This window comes from Erythrolamprus reginae, chromosome 10 (genome assembly GCF_031021105.1).
Source record: "Erythrolamprus reginae isolate rEryReg1 chromosome 10, rEryReg1.hap1, whole genome shotgun sequence".
Classification (NCBI taxonomy): Eukaryota; Metazoa; Chordata; class Lepidosauria; order Squamata; family Dipsadidae; genus Erythrolamprus; species Erythrolamprus reginae.
The window spans coordinates 769,918-792,013 of record NC_091959.1 but is presented as its reverse complement, the minus strand read 5'-3'; the positions used below and the strand labels follow the sequence as shown (position 1 = coordinate 792,013).

The 22,096-nt window shown below is 56.9% G+C and overlaps 2 protein-coding genes across 3 annotated transcripts in view; one reads left to right on the top strand and one right to left on the bottom strand.

Annotated features, from left to right (window-relative positions):
- Nucleotides 1-3,010: 3,010 nt before the first annotated feature.
- Nucleotides 3,011-4,971, bottom strand: LOC139172743 (C2 calcium-dependent domain-containing protein 4C-like). The gene is made up of 2 exons (XM_070761965.1): nucleotides 4,892-4,971; nucleotides 3,011-4,397 (listed from the first exon to the last, which is right to left on the bottom strand). The coding sequence occupies exon 2, from the start codon at nucleotides 4,370-4,372 to the stop codon at nucleotides 3,101-3,103; it is 1,272 nt and encodes a 423-aa protein (XP_070618066.1). The 5' UTR covers nucleotides 4,373-4,397; nucleotides 4,892-4,971; the 3' UTR covers nucleotides 3,011-3,100.
- A 5,684-nt stretch (nucleotides 4,972-10,655) lies between these two features.
- Nucleotides 10,656-22,096, top strand: part of TLN2 (talin 2) — a 71,794-nt gene continuing 60,353 nt past the window's right edge. For both annotated transcript variants that reach the window (XM_070763571.1, XM_070763570.1), the window contains exon 1: nucleotides 10,656-10,761. The gene's annotated coding sequence lies outside the window, so the exon portion shown is untranslated. The remainder of the gene's footprint in view (nucleotides 10,762-22,096) is intronic.

The following is a 22,096-nucleotide window of genomic DNA, read 5'->3' as shown; positions in this document are numbered from 1 at the left end:
ATCCAGGATGGGTTCTTTGAGGGGTCCCTTTATTTTTGGGGGGCAGTGTGTATCTGACATTAGAAAGGAAGCAGAGAAGCTGAAAGGCAGCAGGTTTAGGAGAGGGTCTGAAGAGGGGGGGGCTGAGCCCCTCAGGCCACCTCTTCCCAGGGTTTGTCAGCTGGGGCTATAAAGCTGGGATGCTGGAAATCGAGGCTTCCCAACGTCTGCTAGGAAGTGGGTCTGCAAAGGCTGTTGGGTGGGCCCCGCGGGACCTCCCCCCCCAGAGAGGAAGGAGCTGCTCCTTGGCTGTGTCCGTGCCCTTCCCCTTCTTCTTCCCAGGCAGGATTGATCTTGGCTCCCCCAACACACACACACACACACACACCTTCTCCCTCTCCGGCTAGGGTGTAATTAGTAGCCTGGCAACCGCCTGCCTGAGCTTTCCTAGACCGGAGTCTTTATTTGTCAAGCTGCCCTTTTCCAGAGGGTTTTTTTTCTAGGAAAGGTTGCAAGAACCCAGAGAAATAAAGACGGTGGACGGGGCGGGAGTTGAAAGGCCCTGAGCTCCGTTTCCCTTCAAGACCCCCCGAGGTTCCTGCTGGGCAGCTCAGAGCTGATTTAGAGTAAAATTCAGGAGTAGAGTTGGAAGGGACCCTGGAGGCCTTCTAGTCCACCCCACCCCACTTAGGCAGGAAACCCCCCACTACTTCAGACAGAGGGTTAGATGACCTCTTCTTTAAAACTTCCAGTGTTGGATTACCCACAACTTCTGGTGGCAAGCTGTTCCACTGATCAGCCATTCTGACTGTCAGGAAATTCCTCCTTAGCTCTAAGTTGCTTCCCTCCTTGCTTAGTTTCCACCCATGGCTTCTTGTTCCAGCCTCAGGTGCTTTGGAGAATAGCTTGACTTCTTCTTCTTTGTGGCAACCCCTGAGATATTGGAAGGCTGCTATCATGTCTCCCCTGGTCCTTCTTTTCATTAAACTAGCCCTGCCCAGTTCCTGCAACCGTTCTTCATATGTTTCAGCCTCCAGTCCCCTCATCCTCTTTGTCGCTCTTCTCTGCACACTTTCTAGAGTCTCCACATCCTTTTGGCATCGTGGTGACCAAAACTGAACGCCATATTTAATGCAAAACTGAAATCTTTATACTTCATATAACTCCTTAGCTCTGAGGAGTCGGTCAGCTGGATTGGACCAACGCCTTCCCCATCCCGAAGGACCTGACCATTGGCCTCTCCTTCCCCACAACCAGATCCTCAGGGACACCTCAGGATCTGGCCATTTACGATGCCCTCTGGGGCCAGCCAGGCCCTCACTTTTCCAACCTCAACTTTGCATCCTCCCATCTGCACATCTGGCTGCTGTTTATCAACCGAATGCCCCCCCCACCAGTCAGTCTTACCTCTTCTGATCCCCACGTAGCTCCCCCTGGATGCAACCTCCGCCCCCCCCCCCAAGAGCTATGAAGAGCTGCATGGGTGAAACAGGGGGAGATGGAGAAAGAAGGAAGAATAAGAAGAGGGGCAGAATGGATAAGGAAGAAAAATGAATGAGAAGCGGATCCTGGAAATCATGGATTAAATTGTACAACTATATGTTTGTAATATTGAAAAGTAAATACAGTACATGGGAATCTGTTTGTGTGAAGGTGGAGAAAAATAAAACTTTTTGGAAAGAAAAAAAAAGGAATCCACCCCGCAGGGCTGATGTTCCCAGAAACCCCCAGGATCTTGCCCAGGGCCACTGGCACGATGCCGAAAGCCAGCTGGCCCAGGGAGACGGGCAGGGACCTGGGCAGGAGCCCTCTGGGGAAGCTTCCTTCTCCCCCAACCAGCCAGCCTGCCTGCGTGGGGCAAAGGGGATGGAGCCCAGGAGGATCTCAGTGGATCTCCATCTAGGGATCTCGGCCCTTTGGCAGCTCTTTCTGTGGGGCTTCCTGAGTGGTGGGCTCAGGCCCAGCCATTGAGCGCCTCTTACTTTCTTCAAGGGTGGGGGGATTCTCCACCGGGTGAACTCCATCCATTTATTTATTTATTGGATTTATTTGCTGCCCCTCTCTGAAGACTCGGGGCAGCTTACAACATATAATAAAAACAATAAAATACAATGGCAAATCCCATTAATTAAACTAAATAATTAGCCTAAGTCTGTGCTCTCTTTCAGATTTTTGTCCACCTGGGGGGGGTGTCTGGAAGGCCTCGGGCTTCCTCATTTTGGGGGTGCTCTGGGGCTTTCCCGGACAAGGAGCCTGTGTGTCCAAGCACTGCACCTGGGGCATTCGAGGGGCTTCCCTGGAATGACCGGCTGCCTCCCAGAGCTGCTCTTAGGGGGCTGGGAAGAGCCCCCTCCCTTTGGCCAAGCCGTTCAGGAAGAAGAGTTTCCTCCACTGAGAAGGGCCGGAGGAGCGCGCCTGTCTCCCCCAGGGAGCCACAGAGAACAAGGCTATATTGACTATTCGGAAGACAGATTTATGCCTCGCCCCCACCCCCCCATCCCGCTCCGGAAGTCTGCGGTCTCCTTCACTGATGGATTACTTCCTCCGCTCAGTTTCACTTGCTCTTTGAGGCCTTCGAAGGTTCTTTCATTGGTGTGTATATACAGTATATAGACACTGTCTTATGCATTGTTCTTGTCTATCGGAAGCCGGCCAGAGTCCTTCGGGAGTGGGGCAGGATATAAGTATTATTAATAAATAATAAATCAACTTGGAGGAAACCTGGAGGCCTCCTTCCGCTCGCAGGATGAGGCCACTCAGAGACCCCCTTAAGAGGGGTTGAGGCTGGGGAACCCCCCCTCCCCAGGGTCTGCTCCCTCAACAGGCCTGAAGGGGCAACAGCTGGTGGCTTTGTTAGCGTGAGCAGATGCGCCCAAACCCCCCACTCTAAGACTAGGTGAACAATTCCACGTTCTTATGTTGGGGAGTCTCAGCTCCACTGGTGGGTGTGAACTCTGGATTCAGCCAAGCGTCCTGGTTGGAGGGGCGGATTCTCCTCTGGGATGTAGGAACCAAAGGACAGATGTGCGTATTTAGATAAAACTCCACTTTATTAAAAAAAACCACAGAATAAATAAATAAATAAATAGATCTGGGGGGAGGGGGCTTGTCCGTGGGTTTCTCAGGCGGCTAAGATCCGCACCAGGGGCACTTCGCTCTCCCCCAGAACCAGGTCCCGCTTCATGTTGCCCCCCTTGTTGGAGGCCTTGGCCCGCAGGGAGAGTCGGGGCAGGAGGTTCTCGGAGACGCCCAGGAAGAAAAAGTCCTCGTTGAAGATGGGGTTGCGGCTCCTCTTGATGACGGTGCTGCGCTGCTTCTGGACCTTCCCCGGCAGGAGGGAGAAGGTGATGCAGCAATTGATGCTCTTGGGCTCCAGGGGGCCCTCCCGGTAGAGGCCCTCCACACTGATCAGCCGGACGCGCAGGCGCTGGTTGGCCGGGCAGTGCTCGGAGGAGAGGCGCAGCAGCCCGCCCTTGCCCAGCGCCACCGTGCTTTCCCGGCCCAGCCTCTCCGGCCCGCAGGGGTAGTCCAGGGGGAAGGCCCTCAGGGGCAGGAGGCCGGAGGTGCCCGGATGCAGGGGACTCTCCGAAGAGCGCCGGACGGGCCCGGGGCTGCTGTCGGTGGAACTGCCCTCGTCCAAGGAGCCGGCCCGGGAGGTGCCGGACAGCCTCCGGGCTCTCCAGCAGGGCCTGCCCAGCAGCCGCTCCTGGCTCCGGGCTTTGAGGAGGAGGCCGCCGGGCTGCCGCGTGGGGGACCGGCCCAACAGCGGGGAGCCGAAGGGCGAGGACTCGCTGGAGGAGGCGGTGTCGCTGTCCCAGGCGCCGTGCCGGCCGAAGGGGGGCCGGCGGATGGTCACGGGGCTGGAGGCCGGCTCCCTGCCGCCGTAGCTGCCGGACCGGGAGCGGGGCAAGGCCAGGGAGCTGCCGGGGCCCTCGGCGTGGAAGATGGACTCCTTCCTGCGGGTGTGGGGGCTCTCCAGCAGCACGCAGAAGCCGTAGGAGGTGCGGCTCCGGGGCACGTGGGGCAGCGAGAGGGCGGCCTGCGAGCGGGGGTCCGCGTTGGTGCCGCCTTCCTCGGGCTCCGGCAGCTCCTCCGCGCTCTCCACCTGGATGAGGTGCGGCGGGAAGAGGCCGGGGGAGGCCGCCTCCTGCAAGGCCGGCTCGGTCAGGCTGCGGCGGGGCTGGAAGGCTGGGCCGGGGCTCTTGGCCGGCGGCGGGCTGCTCAGCCGCGGCGGGATGCAGAACTCCGGGATGCGGTCGGGCGTCAAGATGTTGGGGAAGGCGAGGGCTGCCGTGGCCGCCGCCGGGCCCTTCTCGGAGGGCAGCGCCAGGAACAGGGGGCCCAGCAGGCCGGCTTCTCCCGGGGACGCCCGCATCTTCTCCAGGAACCACATCGGGGGTCCCGCGAAACGCTGCTGCCTGCGGGGAGAAGGAGGCGAGGGTTAAGCGCCTTGCGCGGAGAGCTCCGGTGCGATGCCCGACTCCCGCGTATGAAGCCCTTCCGACCCGGCTGGGATTCCCCGGAACCCCTCGACTGCAGAGCCCCCCGCCCCAGAAGCCTCTCCCGGATCCTCGACATTGGGAGGACGGCTGCCGCGGGGGTCCAGGCCGAGGGCGCGGGTGGATGGGGCGCAGAGGGGCAGACGCGCTTTTGCTCGGATTCCCCCCAAGAGTCCGGAGGGTCCCGGCCAGAGGAGGGCTACTGAGGTGGACCGGGGACCTGTGCTCGCCCCCGGGGCTCTGAGGGCTGGCGGCGTCCGGCGCAATTCTGCTGCGGCACCTGGGCAGGTGGCGGAATCGCGCGCGGACAAGCAGGGGCGCCGGACTCCGCCAGCCCTCAGAGCCACCGAGCCCGCTCCACTTAGCAGCCCACCCATCGTCCCGGCGCAGCAGGAGAGATCAGAAGCGCCTACCTGGCGCGGCGCAGCTCCGCTCGTTCTCTGCTCGCTGGGGCTCCGAGACGCTGCGCCTTCCTCGGGGCTGCGGGCGCTTCTGCAGTGGCTTCCCCCGCCGCGGGCTCGCCCTTTTATGCCCGGCCGCCCAATCCCAGGGCCGGGAGGGAGCGGAGACGCCGCCCACTGGCTCGGAGACGCGCGCGGCGGCGGGGGAGCTAGAGCGCGTCCGCGGCGGCTGAGATGTTGCGCGGCGGTCCACTGGCGTCGGGCGCCCTCTGGCGAAGCGCTCCCGGGTCCCCTCCTGTTGCGCGACCTCCTCTTTGGGGGCGGCCTCCCCCCTTCGCCCGCTCCGGCCTGGCGTGGCCAAAGGCTGGAGGGAAGCTCTCGGATGGGGAGAGGGGGCCACCCTTTTGTCAGCAGCTCCGTTCCCTGGGCAAGGGGTCTGCTGCCTGGGACAGCCCCAAGAAGCCGGAGAAGCCCCTGCCACTTTCAATAGGGGCGGCTGGCAGCAGACCCACATAAGGCACAGGGAGAAGGCCCGTTTCGGGCATCTCAGATGGGCTGGTTTTATCTCCCGCTGGCTCCTTCAGAAGAGGGCTGAGATGTCTGGCCAGGAGAGGCATCTTAGCAACAGAGGAGATGCCTTGGAAAAGCCTTACAAGTGGTGTCTTCTTCTTCTTCTCCTCTTTTGTGGCAAAAGCAGACAGCAGGCAAGAATGGGGCAGAGCTTTGCTTGGGTCAACAGCTCCCCCTGCTGGCAGCTGTAGAAAAAGGCCATTTAGTGTGCAAACACCTTCAAGTGAGACTCAGAGGGACCACCTGCAAGGCATCTCGGCAGAACACAGGCACAGACAGAGAAAACCAATGTGACTATGCCGAGCATCCTGTCAAGCCAGGGCAACCACAACGTCATGAATTACCTGGCCTTTGTAATTCCTAAGAAGGAAACTCCTGCACATGGCCACAAATGCAGAACTCTGCTTACAGAAATGCCAGGTGTGGTTTTGCCCCCTAGCTGAAGAACCAAAAAGTGGGGGGGGCTGCTTGAAGCCACATGGCTCACTAGGCTGGGTGCCCATTGGAGCCCCCTGCCTGCCCCACCTAAAGAAGGCGGGTGCGCTAAGCAGGCAGCAGCACTACCTCCAGGGAGCACAACCCCCCCCCCCGCCATCTTAAACCTGCCAAGGTGGAGGAGCACCAGAGCTGCCCATTGGGGCTGAAAAAGCAGGGGAGCATCGTCCGCCTTCATTCAGTTCTCCCCCTCTTTCGCGTTTTTTGGTCTCTCCTCAAAAGGAGAATCTGACTTTCAGTCTCTGGAGCCTGGAGATTTGGGGAGGGAAACTGGAGAAGAACTGCTGGGTGTTTCCAGGAAGCCCATTCCCTGCTTGAGAGGCCAGGGCTGGACCTGGGATCCTTGACCCGCAGGAATCCCATCCAAACAGAGCTTGGAAAGGCCCCAAGTTGGAACCGGCAGCAGCCCCCTCTCCATGCCTGGTGTGTTTCGTAATGGGGATGGCCGGATTCCAGCTGTGCTCATTCACAGCATTGGACCAAAAATTGCAGGCATATAAAATGGATTCATCCTCCCTCTCAGTTATAGATAGGGGTGAATTTCCACTCTGGAATCCCCTCCAAGGAGCGCTGTGGCTTTAATGACTTTAACAGCCACAGGGAGCAGGACGTGGCCGGGCTGAGTCTGAGTCGTGGCACTGGGCTCCTCAGAAGGAAGTGGTGAGAGCACAGAAAGAGGAACCGTCTCCACGGGGTGTAAAGAAGTTCACGGGGGACGAGGGGAGCTTTGGTGTTGGGAAAGACTCCTGTGGGCAGCCAAGCAAACCAGCAAACTGACCACTGAGCAAGTCAACCCAGAATCCTCCCTCAAGGCCTGGAGGAGCAGGCTCAGGTCATCTCAACACCTTGTGGGAAAGGCAGAAGGAAAGGGAAGAAGAGGCTGAGCACCAACAAGTCATGACGAGGGGTGCCCTGTTGGGGGACCTGAAGACAGGGGTGGACTGCTGCCCGGACGGTGGGTGGGGAGGCAGTGGGGTAGCGAAAATGGAGCTCCACCCCAGAGCACCCAATGTCCACTGAAAGAGGTGGAAAGAAAATGCATAAGCAACGCCCACAGTGGGGTGGTAAAAATTTTGGTAGCCCTTCACTGCCTGAAGACCCTATTGGAGACAAACCCTCCTGAAGAACATCTGTCTCTGCGGCCACTAAGAGCCACCGTCAACCTGATGACACGGAATCAGCCCATGTGGAGCTCTGGCTTCTTTGAGACGTTTATAATGCTGGAGAAACAGAAGGAGAGCGGAGAAGAGAATGACGGCCAATCACTCCCAGGCACTGACCACTGAGGAAGCCACCGAGAGTTCACTCCTGCTGAACCTGGTTGTCCATTGCATTCTTTCCAAAAGAGACTTTCTCTTCCTTCCTTTGGTCCTGTGGCCGGTCTGTCCCGAGAGGCAGAAATAAGACCCACGGAATTCCAAGCCAAGGGGTAGAAGTTTTATTTATTTTATTTATTTATTCGATTTTTATGCCGCCCTTCTCCTTAGACTCTGGGCGGCTTACAACATGTTAGCCATAGCACTTTATAACAGAGCCAGCCTATCACCCCCGCAATCCGGGTCCTCATTTGACCCACCTCAGAAGGATGGAAGACTGAGTCAACCTTGAACCGGTGATGAGATTTGAACCGCTGACCTTCAGATCTACAGTCAGCTTCAGTGGCCTGCAGTACAGCACTCTACCTGCTGTGCCACCCCAACTCAAGTTGGAGTTGACAGCCATGAGTTGCACACCAGTTGAGGCGGGAGCCCGTGGTGTGGAGCTGGGCAGAGAGATGGGAAGTGACAGCCCCTTTGGAGAGAGGACGCCAGTGGAACACTTTTAACCAGATGTTCAAACTTGTGAGCATGGAAGATTAAAAGCTAAAAACATTCTGCATGGAACATTCAGAACAATTGGAGAAGAAAGGCGGGGGCATCCTTTGAAGGGCATTTGTAGTGAGTGGACAGAAAGCATAACACCGGTCAGCGTGCACGGCTGGGCTATCAGGAATATTTACCCATCGCCTTGGAGGAGCTAAAGCCGAAGGTGGGGGGCTTCTGAAGACAGCCCCCACCCGAGGCTCCGTGCCTGGGGTTCAGCCCTTCTCCAGATGAAACACAAGCCGTGTTGCCCCCTTTGTAAATAAAGTTGGCATTGCAATAAGGAAGGTTCGGAGGCCGCCATGATCCCTTCTGGGCTTTAGGCAGAGGGTTTAATTTGTTTTCCCACAATAATAAATGAAGTCATGTCAGCCTGTGTAAACCGAATCGTATCCCCTCCTGCACATAACTGCAGGATCAGCCAGAACGTGCGAGGTTTGTGCAAAGAGCGGGCAAGGCTGGGGCCTCCTCGGCCATCGTGGAAGCAGATGTTCCAAGTTTATTAAAGTGAGCGCTACAAGGAGACCAATCATAATGGACTTTGCTGGGGAAACCAATGAGCTTCTGGCAGCGCTCCCAGACAGGAAACACACTTTGGGGACTGCGAGAGTCTCCTTCGCGGCTCCTCCTCAGGATCTCGGCATTCAGAGCGTGTGATAGTGTGTGTGTGATTGTGTGTGTGTGTGTGTCCAGCCCAGGGCGGCCGCTGCCACCATTTGTCTTGCCAAGACTTCAAAGGCACACGGAGGTGTGAATCTCAAGTAGGAGCCGCAGAGGAAAATGCGAATAAAACTGCAGGACAAAAGGCCCCTCCCCCCCTACAGATGTTGGCACCATCACCAGGTCTCTGCAGCCCTTTCTCTGAAGTCAGTTCACAGGCTGCCCGTTCAAATGCCAGGGGATCGGGGTGGGCAACTATGGGGACCTCCGAGTTCCATCTCCGTGCTGAGAGTCAAAGTCCGCAAGTCTCGAAGGCCCCAGATATGCAGGGCTGGCTGGGGGATTCTGGGAGTTGAAGTCCATAGGTCTTAAAGTTGCCAAGGTTGGACATCCCTAGTCTAGATTGTTCGGATCCAATTTTAATTTAATTAATTTGACTTGACCAATCCCAGTGGGCCTCAGGGCGGCTTACAACAACAGATAATACAGTATAATATAACAAAAGGTCAAATGTTAGTCAATAAAAAGAATAAAGCCCCATTATAAAACCCTGACGAACTATCCAACCACTCACACATACACACATACAGAATCGGTCACAATTCACAAATGTCTATTTTGGATCCTGTGCAACACCAGGAACCTCTGCTTGGATTTTCTGCAGTTGATCTATTAGCTGATTACACTGGATGTAGGTTTTGCAGTGCCAAGGGCTGCAGCTGGGCCCTTTCTGGCTCAATGGAAGGGCCGGGGAGGCTTAGGACCAGAGGAGCAGCTGCCTTTTAAGGGTCTAAAGGCTTTGTGAGTAAAAACGCTGCCTCCTCCGGGGCGCCCCCTCCCCCCCTCCCATTGTTCTGGGCAGCGCCCACCACCGCTCCAAGCATGGCCTTATCGCAGGTAAAGACGACACTGGTTTTTCCTGACCACTGGATGCCCTCAAAAGCCCCCCACTCATTCTCTCTCTCTCCGCTTCCTGCTTGGAAAAGTCTGTGTGATGCAATTTCGTTGCAACTTTTTCTTTGCAAGGACACTTTTGTTGTGTACGTATAGATGTTTATTGTTTAAATAAATAACCATTTTTGAAAAGAAACAGTAGGACACGTATAAAGTCCCAGGAGACACAGAGGACCTTTTGCCAGGCCTGTAACTTCCTTAGGGGAACCCAGAGCCCTTGACCGAAAGGGCTGCAGAGGTCATTGCAGGGTGGCTGGACGTGCTCCGTAGCTGAGAGGCCGGTCTGGGGGCAACTCTGCCGTTGAATTTGTACTATGGCATTATTTTTCATTGTTGAAAGCCGCCCTGAGTCCTAGGGAATTGGGTGGCGTAGAAGTCAAATAAATGGAATGGATTGTATTAAAAGGCACTTAAGAAACGAGGCTCTCAGGTAGTGCGGATTTTTTTTTTTACCATAAACCAGGATTCACCAAGCTGGGCAAAAATTCTCGGAGTTGAAGCCAATGAAGTTGATGTGTGAATAAAACCTAGTTTGAACCAACCAACCAAGCCTCCATGAAGAAAGCTGCTAGTCCTTATGAGAGCAGATGCTTCAGCCACCCCCCTACCCCCTCAGGTGGGCTGAGCACAGAGAGAGAGAGACCTGTGGAGGTCTAGTGAGGGGGAAGGAGGGAGGATGGATGGATGGAGGGTCAGCTGAGGGTCCCTTCTTCCCTGACCAGGAGCCCGTCTCCCCTTCCTTTCCCTGCCAGCAGGGGGCAGCCTCGCCTTATTTTCCATCCCTCTCCCAGGGAAAGCGCCGCCTGGCGAAGGGAAGCGCAGCTCTCGCACCCAGGGCCCGGTACAGAGCAGGACTGCCGGGGCTCCAAGGGGTGGAAGCGGCCCGGCTTCATCGAGCAACAGGCCCGACCCCAAAGACGGAGCTCCTGCAGGGCGTCGGCCGGGGACTTTGGCCTGCGGGGCTTCGAGCCCGCTTTTCTTCCCACCGCCGCGGCTACCCGGGACTGCGCTGCCAGGCGGCCGCTGGGTTCGCCGGTCCGGCTCTCCTGCCGGCCACTTGGGCTCGGCGCCTCTCCCGCCCCCAGCCCTCCCCCGGCCGGCCCGGCCTCAGCCCCCCCCCCCCCCGCCCAGGGAGATGGAGGGGGAGCGCGCGGACTAGCGCCTTGACACTCGGGAAGGCAACGCCCCCCCCCCCCGGGCCCGGCCCTCAAATTGCTTCCAGCTGAGCCTGCCGCGCACCGCCGGGTCTGCGCGCGGCCTCCCTGGGCGGCCGCCTCGCCTCGCCTCGCTTCAGCCCCCGCCTGGCCGCCGGACGCCGCGCAGGAGAGCCGCCGATGCCCGGTAAGGAGGAGGGTTCGGGCATCCCTGCCGCCGGGCGCAATGGGGCTCCGGCCTCCCCGCGGGTGCAGCGCTCGCCGCCTCAGGGCGCCCGGGGGCCGTGGCCGGGGTGGGGGGGCCCGGGGAGGGCGGGGGGGCAGTGCGGAGGGGGGGTTCGGCCGGGGGAGGGGAGCTGGGCCCGGGCTGATGACGCGCTTCCTGCTCTCGGGCCGGGGGCGCCGCTGCCGACCGACCCACTCCCCCCGCCCCGCCGCCGCGCGCCGGCTGCCAGTGGCGCGCGAGCCGGCCGCGAAAGAGGCGGCGGGCGGCGGCGCGGAGAGACGAGGAGGGGAGAGGCGAGGCTCCGTCCGGGTTCGCCCTGGCCGGTGAGGCTGCGGGGGCGGCGAGGGGGGCGGCGGGGCGGCCGGGACTCCAGCGCGCCAGGAGACACCTGCCTCGGGCACCGCCGCCATCCCCGCGGCCTCCGGGCGCTCCGCTCTGGCGTGGGCGACGGGCCGGAGCCGCGGCGAGTCCCCGGGGGTCAAGCGGGCTGGGGCTGGGGCCGGGCCGAGCTTCTCGGCGGGGCGGGTGGGGTCTACTCCGGGGGCAGCCGCGCCCCTCGCCGCCCTCGCTCGCTCTCGGTTGGGCCGAACCTCGCCGTGTCCCCTCCCCGGGATGGAGCCCTCGCCGCCGCCCCTCAGGCTCCCCCCGTGCGTCCCCGGGAGCGGCTGCAGGGGAGGGCGGCGTCTTGGGACCCCCGTCCCCCAAATCCCCCTGCTGGGCCTGGAGGTGCTGGGGGGGGAGGGAGGAAGGGAGGGGATCCCAATAAGGGGGGGCTGGGGCCGGGCCCTTCTCTGGGGGTCTGGGTGGGAGGCCGGATGGAAGGGGTCCCAGGGTGGGATGCCTCTGGGGGCCCAAGGGCTGCACACCCCTTCCACCCAGAGGGGGCTGCTGAGGTGGGACAGGGACGTGGTTTCACCAACTTGGCTCTGAGGGCTAGTGGAGTCCAGCGCAGTTCTGCACCTGGGCCTGTGGCCCCCCTGCATGTCCATGCGCGATTTCCCTCCCTGTGATTGCGCTGGACTCCACTAGCACTCAGAGCTACGTCCCCGTCCCACCTTCGCAGCCCCCCTCGGCTTCCGCCCTCCTTCTGGGGGAGGCCTGGGGCTGTGGCCAATGCCATCTGTTGGCAGGTAGCAGCTGTTCTCCACCCATGTGGGGGGCCGCGTGGGCACCCCGATCTGGGTGAGCCTCAAGCAGAGGAAGCCGTTTCGTTGGCTCTTCCATGCGCTCGGCCGCGTGCCTGGCTTCATTATTCCAGCCCAAGAGAGCGGACGGTCTTGGCACCGGGAGGACCAGCCAGGCCAGCCGGACGTCTGTTCTCCCTCACGCACGGATGTTCCTGTGCATGTCTTGAATTCTTCAGGTCCACTAAGGGGGTTCAAGAGAGGGGTTTTGCTAGATTAAAGGGGCTGTTGTGAGTTGATGTAAGGATTTTAATTGGGGGGTTCATCCAAGTTGAATACCTGTTGAGGATGGAGCAGGAGTCTCTGGAAGACATTTTCCTCCTCCTCCTCCTCCCCCCTTAAAAGGCAGGCAGGACCCCTGGTCCAACTAAGCCCCCCCACCCCCCAAGGGTCCTACCTTCTCCTTCATAGCTGAGCCTCCCCACCTGCCCTCCTGCCGTCCAGAGGTTCAGCCTGGAGTAGCTCCATGGCTTCGGTGGAGGCCTCCAAGGATGCTCCGTTTGGTGGTGGTTGTTGTTGTTGTTGTTGTTGTTGTTATTATTATTATTATTATTATTATTATTATTATTATTAATTAGAATTGTATGCCGCCCCTCTCCGAGGTTATCCTAGCCTCCCTTGCTTGTGCTCTTGGTGGTGTCTGTGAAGATCTGATTTGGGGGGGGGGGTGGCAGCTCTGTAAGGCTTGGCAGCTGCCAGTCACTTTCTGTATCCCGGATTTTCATTTAATCGCCCCTGGGGAATATCAGTTCACATCTTGTTAACTGTGTCTTGACTTAATTGGCTTGGTGCTCCCGGCCTGACAATAAGCCACGATGATGCTTTGCTTAGACTGGGATTTGCCCACGTGGTGATGGTCCAGTGGGCAGGCTTTGCCTCCAGTAGGGGCTCCCCATGGATCTGACCGGGCTGGGGCTGGGCTTCCCGTCTCCAGAGAAAGAGAAAGAGGCTCCAAAACTCTCGGCCCATTTCTCTTCGGGAGACCCACTTGGGCTGGTTCGCATGATGGTGTCCCAAATGTTTTCCATGTGGCTTTCCAATGCAGTTCAAGCCCAGCGCTTTTCTGCTGTGAAGTGTGACCGGTGGGCTGGTGACTCTGGTGCCTGCACGTGCAGATGCTTTGGGTAAGGACTTTTAATGGGTGGGGGGCAGGTTGCCCCCCTGCCTTGCAGCCCAGAGCAGCTGAAGCCAGAACGGCCGCCCAGCATCGATCTCGCACAAGGAGACACTTTCCCTCCTAATCAGATAATGCCTGGTAATTAAGTGGAGGCTTTCAGCCAATGTATGAATAGGCATCAGAGCGCATGGAAAAAACAGAGGGACCGAAGGCCGTTTGGTTGGCAGGGGGAGTCGAGCACGGGCATCTTTCTTGGGGAGTGTTGGGGGGGGCAGGGCTGGTGTCCCTGCAGGAATATTCATGGCTTTTGAGCTGAAATAGAATTGGACATTTCACGTTACCCAAAGACACTACTGTGTTCAGTTCTGGAGACCTCACCTAACAGTCAGGCGGTAGGGAAAGCAAGTAGGATGCTTGGCTGCATAGCTAGAGGTATCACAAGCAGGAAGAGGGAGATTGTGATCCCCTTATATAGAGCGCTGGTGAGACCACATTTGGAATAATACTGTGTTCAGTTCTGAAGACCTCACCCACAAAAAGAGATGGATAGAATTGAACGGGTCCAAAGACGGGCTACAAGAATGGTGGAAGGTCTTAAGCATAAAACGTATCAAGAAAGACTGAATGAACTCAACCTGTATAGTCTGGAGGACAGAAGGAAAAGGGGGGACAGGATCGAAACATTTAAATATGTTAAAGGGTTAAATAAGGTTCAGGAGGGAAGTGTTTTTCATAGGAAAGTGAACACAAGAACAAGGGGACACAATCTGAGGTGAGTTGGAGGAAAGATCAGAAGCAACGGGAGAAAATATTTGACTTGAAAGAGTAGTAGATGCTTGGAACAAACTTCCAGCAGACGTGGTTGGTAAATCCACAGTAACTGAATGTAACCATGCCTGGGATAAACATCCATCCATCCTCAGATAAAATACAGGAAAGAGTACAAGGGCAGACTAGATGGACCAGGAGGTCTTTTTCTGCCGTCCATCTTCTAGGTTTCTATGACACCCGGTGTGGCCTCTTTGGCCCACTCTGCTAAGTCATTCAGTGGTTGGTTTCTGCCAGTTGGGGGTCAAACGCTGGATGTAAACCAGGCCTCCTGGGGGCTGTGCCCACCCCTCCCCTCCTAACGGGCTGTGCTGGCATTTCAGGGAGGGCTGGACTGTCCCTCTGCCCTGGCACCGAGCTGCCCTACCCAGCCAGATGCAGCGTGATAGTGGGAAGGGGGCTGCCCTCCGACCTGGGGGCTTGCAATGGAGGCGCCTCCCCTGGCCGGCCTTGGGCATTTCGGAGGGGGCCTGGCAGATGTATTTTTATCTCATTCTTCGCTGCCAGTTGTCAGCCGACATATCACAGCTATTTTCACACCGGTTATAAATGACTCGAGGGCCCCGATCCCCTTATTAGGCCCGACTGCTTGGTGATCTTTCAGACTTGAGCTCCACGCCCCTCATTCTCGGTTGCGGGTTGAGGATGCTGGGGCTTGTAGTCCAGCAGATCTGCAGGGAAGTTAGATTGGGCCAGTGGTTCATTTCTTGGGCCATTAAGCCGCAGCCTTTCCTCCACATCCGGTTGCATCTGGTTCCTTTTAGGCAGGAGCCGCCTGACCTGGGTTGTGTCCATTTGTGGGGCTTCGGCTACCCCTCCCTGTGTGTGTGTCAGTCGGGGGGGGGGGAGTCCTCCCGTCGGCCTTTTTTATTTGGTATAGAAATTATTTTGGTCCCAAGTTGGAACATGAGGAGGAAGATGGAGGCAAACCCAGGGACCCACTGGGACCAATCGATCCCTTTGGAAATGGATCCCTTTGTTTTATCCATTCCCTCCGTCCCAGCAGGAGAGGGTGAACTGCAGAATGAGATGTGATGGGCAAGACGCCAGCTTTGATCCCATCGCCCCAGCTGCCATCTTGACTTTTTTGACCCAATACATTGGAATGGTCTGAGTGGCCTCCTTGAGCAAAGCCAGCTGACTTTTCTATCTCCATGAGTTTGTGGGGGGTGGGGGAGTTGCCAGTGGAATCCTCTTGTTCTCCCCCTGCCCCCCTTGGCTGCCCCCTCGATTGGGGTGACCTCCAGACTGCCCTTTAGGATGACTATTTTGGGGGGGCTTGCCTAGAGAAGCTGCCCCCCCTTCACCGCATTGATCTTGAGATGCTGGGGGGGGAAGGCAGGAGGCCCCCAGGTGGGTTGATAAATATTTCCCCTACTGCTTGACAAGCAAACAGCTTTTGTTTCTCTGAGGGGGGGGGCATTAATCCCTACCACTCCACCCCATCCTCTTGCCCCCCCATGCTTTGCTTCCCCCCCCCTGGCTAGGGAACCCCCAGGCTGCAGGCTGCAACCAAGCCCCAGCAGCCTCCCCACTTGTAATTTGGGTCTGTGCGGTGGCAATTGTGGCCTCTTAATTATGGAGAGGGAAGATTGCGGAGGAGGTCGGCGGCTTCTCCCTGGAGTTTGGCTTTGCCCCCTGGGAGCCCGTGGAGTGGCAGGATTTGTCCCTGCGTAATTGCGCTTTTCATACCCATGTTGTCATGTTTTTGTCAGGATAATTAGCTCCTGAATAGCCTGGTGGGTTGTAATTGGAAGACAAAGCACCTCCCCTCGTCTGGGTGGGCAAAGACCCCTCCCTTTGGGTCTGCTTGGCACGTCGGCCGGGGTTGGTTCTTTCTGGGCACAAGGGCAGAAGCTGTGGCAGAAGCTGTGGCCGCTTGTGGTTCAGCCATGCGGGAGGCATGGATGGCCCCCTCGTGGGAAGGACTCCCCCCCTGTACCCTCCAGCCACATGGGTGCGCAGGGACCGGGCTGGGACAGGCCCTCTTTCGCCCTCTGCTTGTCCTCCCTTATCCAGTTCTGCAGGTTGGCCCAGCCGGTTATTTTGCCCACCTGCCTGGATCTGTCAGCCATCACTTCACGTGGAAAACCCAGTTTTTTCAGAATGTGAAAATCCACCCACGAGACCCACTTGCTCGTTCAGTTGGGCTGCACCCGAACCATCGCTTCTCTTGGAGGACTTGGAAGCAGTTAGGAGCAATTCCGCCACTCTCTCCCGGCAGGTCCAGAAAGGCTCCGTGGCCCCGGAAGGTTGGTTTCAATCAGTGTTTCTCAAATAGTGCCCCCCCAGGGGGGGGTGACCCCGGGAACATGCTTTTTTTGCCGCAGGGAGTAGGGGATTTTTTGCACCAAACAGTAGCACAGAGTAAGAGAGATGAAATGCACATAACAAACCCTTAAGAGACACCCTGGAAAAACATTTAACAGGGATGAAAAGAAAGGAGGAGAGAGACGGAGACAAAGAGACAAACGGAAGTCTCCCAAAAGCTGAGATGAGGAAGTAGGATGACGAAGCGTAGGTAGCGCTTGGCTTCTCTGTGACTACGGTGGGGGACGAGGAAACACCGGGATGTTTACTGGGTCTAAAAACCCTGGCAGCAGACCGCACAAAGCCAAATAAATTAAGCCGTCATTTGAACACATTTCTCCCCAATCACGCTGATCAGCCGCTTGAGTTTTTTCAATGGAAACATGCTGAATATTGCAAACAATCGTCCCGGTGGAGAGTTGGCGGGGCATGAAAAGTTTCCTTCTTCCTGGGGTGGGCGCAACAGGAAACAATTGAGACGCACTGATTTAAATCAAGATGGGCTCTAAATGCTGCCTTGTGGATTAAGAAGGAGCAGAATCCCGGAGTCTTGGCTCGCTCATCTCGCCCAGCCTCTCTACCTGCCCTCCAAGTCTTTTGGGACTACACTTCCCAACATCCCCAGTCTGCATGGCCCATGCTGTGCCGCCCAGGACATCTGGGGGTGATTGCATGAAAGCAGCTGGACCAGTTCCAGGGTCTGGTTTAAATTGCTGGATGCAGGGAGCGAGAGGCCCTCCAAACAGCCCCATAGATTTGCCTCAAGACTGATGCACTGATCTTATATGGAGGCCACACACGCTGGCGGCTGGATCCTCCTCTCCATCTCTGCCGAAGGAGAAGGACGGACGCTCCCGAGTCTGGCTTAAGGGTGGGCCTGGTTTTTTTTAAAGGGTCTTCATCCGAATCCTTCCAAGCCACTGAAACAAACTGGTGTGGGATCCCTTTAATCGGGTTTTAAACCACCCAAAGAAATTCCCCTTGGGAACCAGCTGCCATATTGGGAGGGGGCTCAGGTTCAGTTAAGAACATAAGAAGAGCCCTGCTGAATGGGGACAAAGCCCATCAAGTCCAGAGTGGCCCCCCAATTGTCCATGGGGATCTTGAGCAGAAAGAGAAGGCAAAACCCTCCCTTTCCCTGGACCCCCAACAAATAGGACCCAAGGGAACCCTGCCTGCCTCAACCAGCCTAGAGGCAGCACATGGACATAACCACATATGATACACTTGGCATCCCTGAATCTGTCTAATCCTGTCTTGAAGCTCTGCAGGATGACAGCTGTCACGGCCTCTTCTGGAAGGGAATCCCATCAACCAAGGACCCTCTGGGTGAAGAAATATTTCCCTTGCTTTGTCCTCACTTTCTCACCTGTGAGCTTTAGGGAGGGGCCCCTTGTCCTACTATCTCTGTCTACCTTTCCTATCCCGTGCGTAACCTATTCCAGTCGAATAGGAAAACAAGAGCAACTGTTGAGTACCAGGAAAGGCTGTGACTCAGGTGACCAGTGGAGGCTTTTTTAACCATAGTTTGGTGAACTAGCTGCCCTTGGAGAGGCACTGTACACACAACCTTTGGAGACACGCTGTCAGCCATCAGGATGGTCAAATTCCTAGGCTGTTCAATGCAAACCTCACACAAACGGGCCCTGGAGTTGTTGCCTAACTGGGGAGTGAAACTTCTGCAAGGCAACAGCCCAGCTCAGAGAAGGGCCAAGGGGCTCCGAGAAGGGCCAAGGGGCTCCGAGAAGGGCCAAGGGGCTCCGAGAAGGGCCAAGGGGCTCCGAGAAGGGCCAAGGGGCTCCGAGAAGGGCCAAGGGGCTCCGAGAAGGGCCAAGGGGCTCAGAGAAGGGCCAAGGGGCTCAGAGAAGGGCCAAGGGGCTCCGAGAAGGGCCAAGGGGCTCCGAGAAGGGCCAAGGGGCTCAGAGAAGGGCCAAGGGGCTCAGAGAAGGGCCAAGGGGCTCAGAGAAGGGCCAAGGGGCTCAGAGAAGGGCCAAGGGGCTCAGAGAAGGGCCAAGGGGCTCAGAGAAGGGCCAAGGGGCTCAGAGAAGGGCCAAGGGGCTCAGAGAAGGGCCAAGGGGCTCAGAGAAGGGCCAAGGGGCTCAGAGAAGGGCCAAGGGGCTCAGAGAAGAGCCGGGTGGCGCAGTGGTTAGAGGGCAGCACTGCAGGCTCCTTCAGCCAACTGCTAGCTGGAGTTCAGCGGTTCAAATCCCACCACCGGCTCCAGGTTGACTCAGCCTTCCGTCCTTCCGAGGGGGGTCAAATGAGGACCCAGATTGTTGTGGGCAAGAGGCTGACTCTGTAAACCGCTTAGAGGGGGCTGGGAAAGTACTAGGAAGCGGCATATAAGTCTAAGTGCTATTGCTGTTGCTAAGTTCACCCGCTAAGCCTTGCTTCCCTCCTCCCCCTCCCCCTCCTTCTTTGGAGAGGCTCCCCCTCCCCTTTTCCTCCTTTCTTGCGCAACGGAGCCTGCAAAGAGAGATGCCCTGTTGGGGGGGGTTGGGGGAGCCAGGACATTTCTCTCTGTGCAGATAAGGAGGGAGATGCTCTCATCCACTTTGCCATCTGACCGGCTCTCTTCTCCGGCTGCCTCCGGCCAATCTGGAACCATTAAGATCAGAGGCTGCGACAAGGGGGGGGGCAGGCAGCCCAGACACAGAGTTTGATCCCTCTCACTCACCCACGGAGGGGGGAGGGCACGGGGGCGGGGGAAGGTTCACAGCCACCAGGTCCCTTGTGTGCAAATCTACAGACAACATTTCTAGCAGCCGGTCGAAGTGTATAAAACCATGCAATCCTTCTCTCCATCACACAATCCTAGGACGAGGGGCCCCTCCTGAAGCTCACAGGTGAGAGAGCGAGGACAGACAGAGGGAGATATTTCTCCACCCAGAGGGTCCTTGGTTGATGGGATTCACTTCCAGAAGAGGTCGTGACAGCTGTCAGCTTGGAGAGCTTCAAGGCAGGATGAGACAGATTCATGGATGCCAAGGGTATCATAGGTGGTTATTGAAATGGATAGAATAGAACAGAATAGAATAGAATTCTGTATTGGCTGAGTGTGATTGCACACACAAGGAATTTGTCTTTGGTGCATATGCTCAGTGTACATAAAAGAAAAGGATCCATTTGTCATTTGGATGTCCAAGTGCCGCCTCGGTGGGTTGAGGCAGGGAGGGTTCCCTTGGGTCCCATTTGTTGGGGGTCAAGGGAAAGGGAGAATCTTGCCTTCTCCTTCTGCTCAAGATTCACATGGACAATTGGTGAGCCAATTCTGTGGGACACAGAATACTGGACTCGATGGACTTTGGCCCGATTCAGCAGGGCTCCTCTTAGGCTCTTAGCAGTAGCTCCTCCTCAGCTCTGGTGTGAATCACAAGCTTTGTGGCCCCGTTATCCTGTCCCAAGCCATGGCGAGTGAGCGCAGATCCAGTGTGAAGGGTTGGGGTGGCAGTCCCTCCACCGGGCTGGTTGAGGGAGTCCCAGATGCAACACATCTGGGAAAGGCCATCCCAAATCGACCGCACAGAAGGAATCTGTGCCCTTCCTGTTGTCTCTGCCCGCTCCTTGGCCAGAGAGCCAAACGGAGGCTGGGAGAGACCACGAGCCTTGGGAAATTCACCAAGAGCTTCAACAGCTGCTGAACTTCACGGGCCTCTTCGTGCTCGGGGGACTCGGGAAGCTGATGGCCGTTGAGGATGGATGACACGCGCCTGACATTGGGAGGCAGCTGCGCTTCCTCAGAGGGGCTTCAGATGTTCTTAGTTGCCACCACCCGCTTGTCCAGGAAGACCACGTTGAGGGATTCACTCTGGCCAGGGGACGTGTCTGGTCATGCCAAGGAAGTCCAAGCCTCCCCCCCCCCGAGGAATTGGGGAGATGGGTGCCCAGGGGGAAGGGCCCATCACCAAGAAGACCTCCTTGGGTGTGAGTGGAAGACCTCCACTTCTGCCTTCCCCCCAACGAGGCTGCTCTTCACTTGTCAATCTTCTCTGACGGCTTTCTAGTGGCGCATCCTCAGGTGGTACAACATATTAAAGCATAAACCGTGATTGACAGATGCTAACTGTTGATGCGTGCATGCAGAATCCTACACCGAAATTAAACCGTTGAGGTTTGGCTTGAGTGCAATATATGATCCAGTTTTTAATAAGACAAGATCCAGATCCATCCGTGTTTGCCTCTTCGTACATTTATGAGGATTCAGGGTCCTGGTTTTCTGTTTGTGGGGCCTGTCTTTCTTCACTGGAGCTTAAAATGGGTTTATAGGGGCTTTCCACCCAGATTGGCCAACTCCAGCCCTCTTCTGTGCAAAGTGGACATTGAATGTAGGTTGACCGTCGGATGTGTTCCTTCGGGGGCAATTGTCATTTTTAGCATCTAGATTTCAATTAGCTGAAAGAATCTTGTCTCCAGAAGCAGAGACTCTTGTTATGTGTCAATGGGAGGGGGTGGGTGGGGGTGATTTTATTGCCTCCTCCAAGCTTCATTCTGCTCCAGCCTTCTCCCCCCGCTCCCTGGCTGAGGTTGGGGTCACCGGCTAATGTATACAAAGGGCCTATAGAAGCTTGTTAAACTTACTCTTAAAGCAGAGGCACAAGGCTGCTTAAGCAAGATTGCCTTTTATGGAGGAAACCTTTGTGGCACAGCTGGGAGCGTGTTCAGCGAGTGTGTGCGAGGGGGAACAAAGCTGGGCTCCATCTGCATTTTTGGAACTGTTCATTGTCCATTAAAGAAAAGAGTTATTCATATTCCTCTGTCCACTTGGTTGCTTCGCTGAAATAAATGCCTCTCTCGGTCGGATGGCTACCTGACCAGTGAACAAGGTGGGTTTCCTGTTGAGCACGGGGCAAGGTCCATATTGGTCCACGGTGGCTGATTTTAAGGGTGTCTTTCATGTAATTTAGGCTTATTTTCAGCAGAAGAGAAACCTTTGCCACTCCAGGTTGAACTGTGGCACACTCGGTACTCGGTTTCCTTGCCGGCGTTTCCTTCCCCGACTAGGACTGATGCTCTCAAGATGCTGCCCAGTTTGGTAAGGAAACATCGGCAAGCAAATAACCAAGTCCTGGAAGCACCGAAGACTTTGCCTTGTTCTGGGTTCTGTTTCTTCAGTTGCAGAACGGCCTCTCCGAAAGCGATTGACCCGCGTAGAATTTGGTAGGCATACTCCTGCCACAGTTCTCCAGTTCAAGTTCAAACTTGCATTGAACCTCATGGGAGATAGAAACAAAGTCGCATTGTTCCCATATTGAATTATTTAATTGGGCACCAAATTATTCTAGCGACAGTTCTTTATGCTCTAACTGGATCTGCCGCACACTGCCCTGGCCGGGATGCCTCGGCACGCAGACCCCACACGCCTCGTGGGTCCCATCAGAGAGAGGGGCTCGGATGACGTCCGCAGGTGGTGCCTTGGCCGCTGCCTTCGTTGCTTTCTCCGAGAAACGTGCCCCCGACTCCCTTGTCCAAAGGCGCACAATGCACAAAGCCCTCTCTGTGACACTTGGAGGGGAGCGTTATGGAAATGGAAAGAGAGATAACATTGTTGGCATTCCGGAAAGCCGCACATGGGCTGCTCGAGGCATGGCAGGACGCATCCTCGGGCGCAGTCCTTAAGTCAACAATGGCCTGCTTGTGCAGCGTGGGGTCCCTCTGGCCACAGCAGCTGGCCGGGATGAGACCGATTCTTCATGGGGACATTCCATTCCGCGTTCATCTGGACGCCGGCAGAGACTCGGATCCGGGCAGAGGGCGCACGTCTTTGCTGCCAGGAGGAATGGAGTGCAAAGAGGAACATTTCCCAGGAGCAAGGAAGTACAGCGGCGGGAGTGGTGGGGCAGAGATTTGAGGGGGTCTC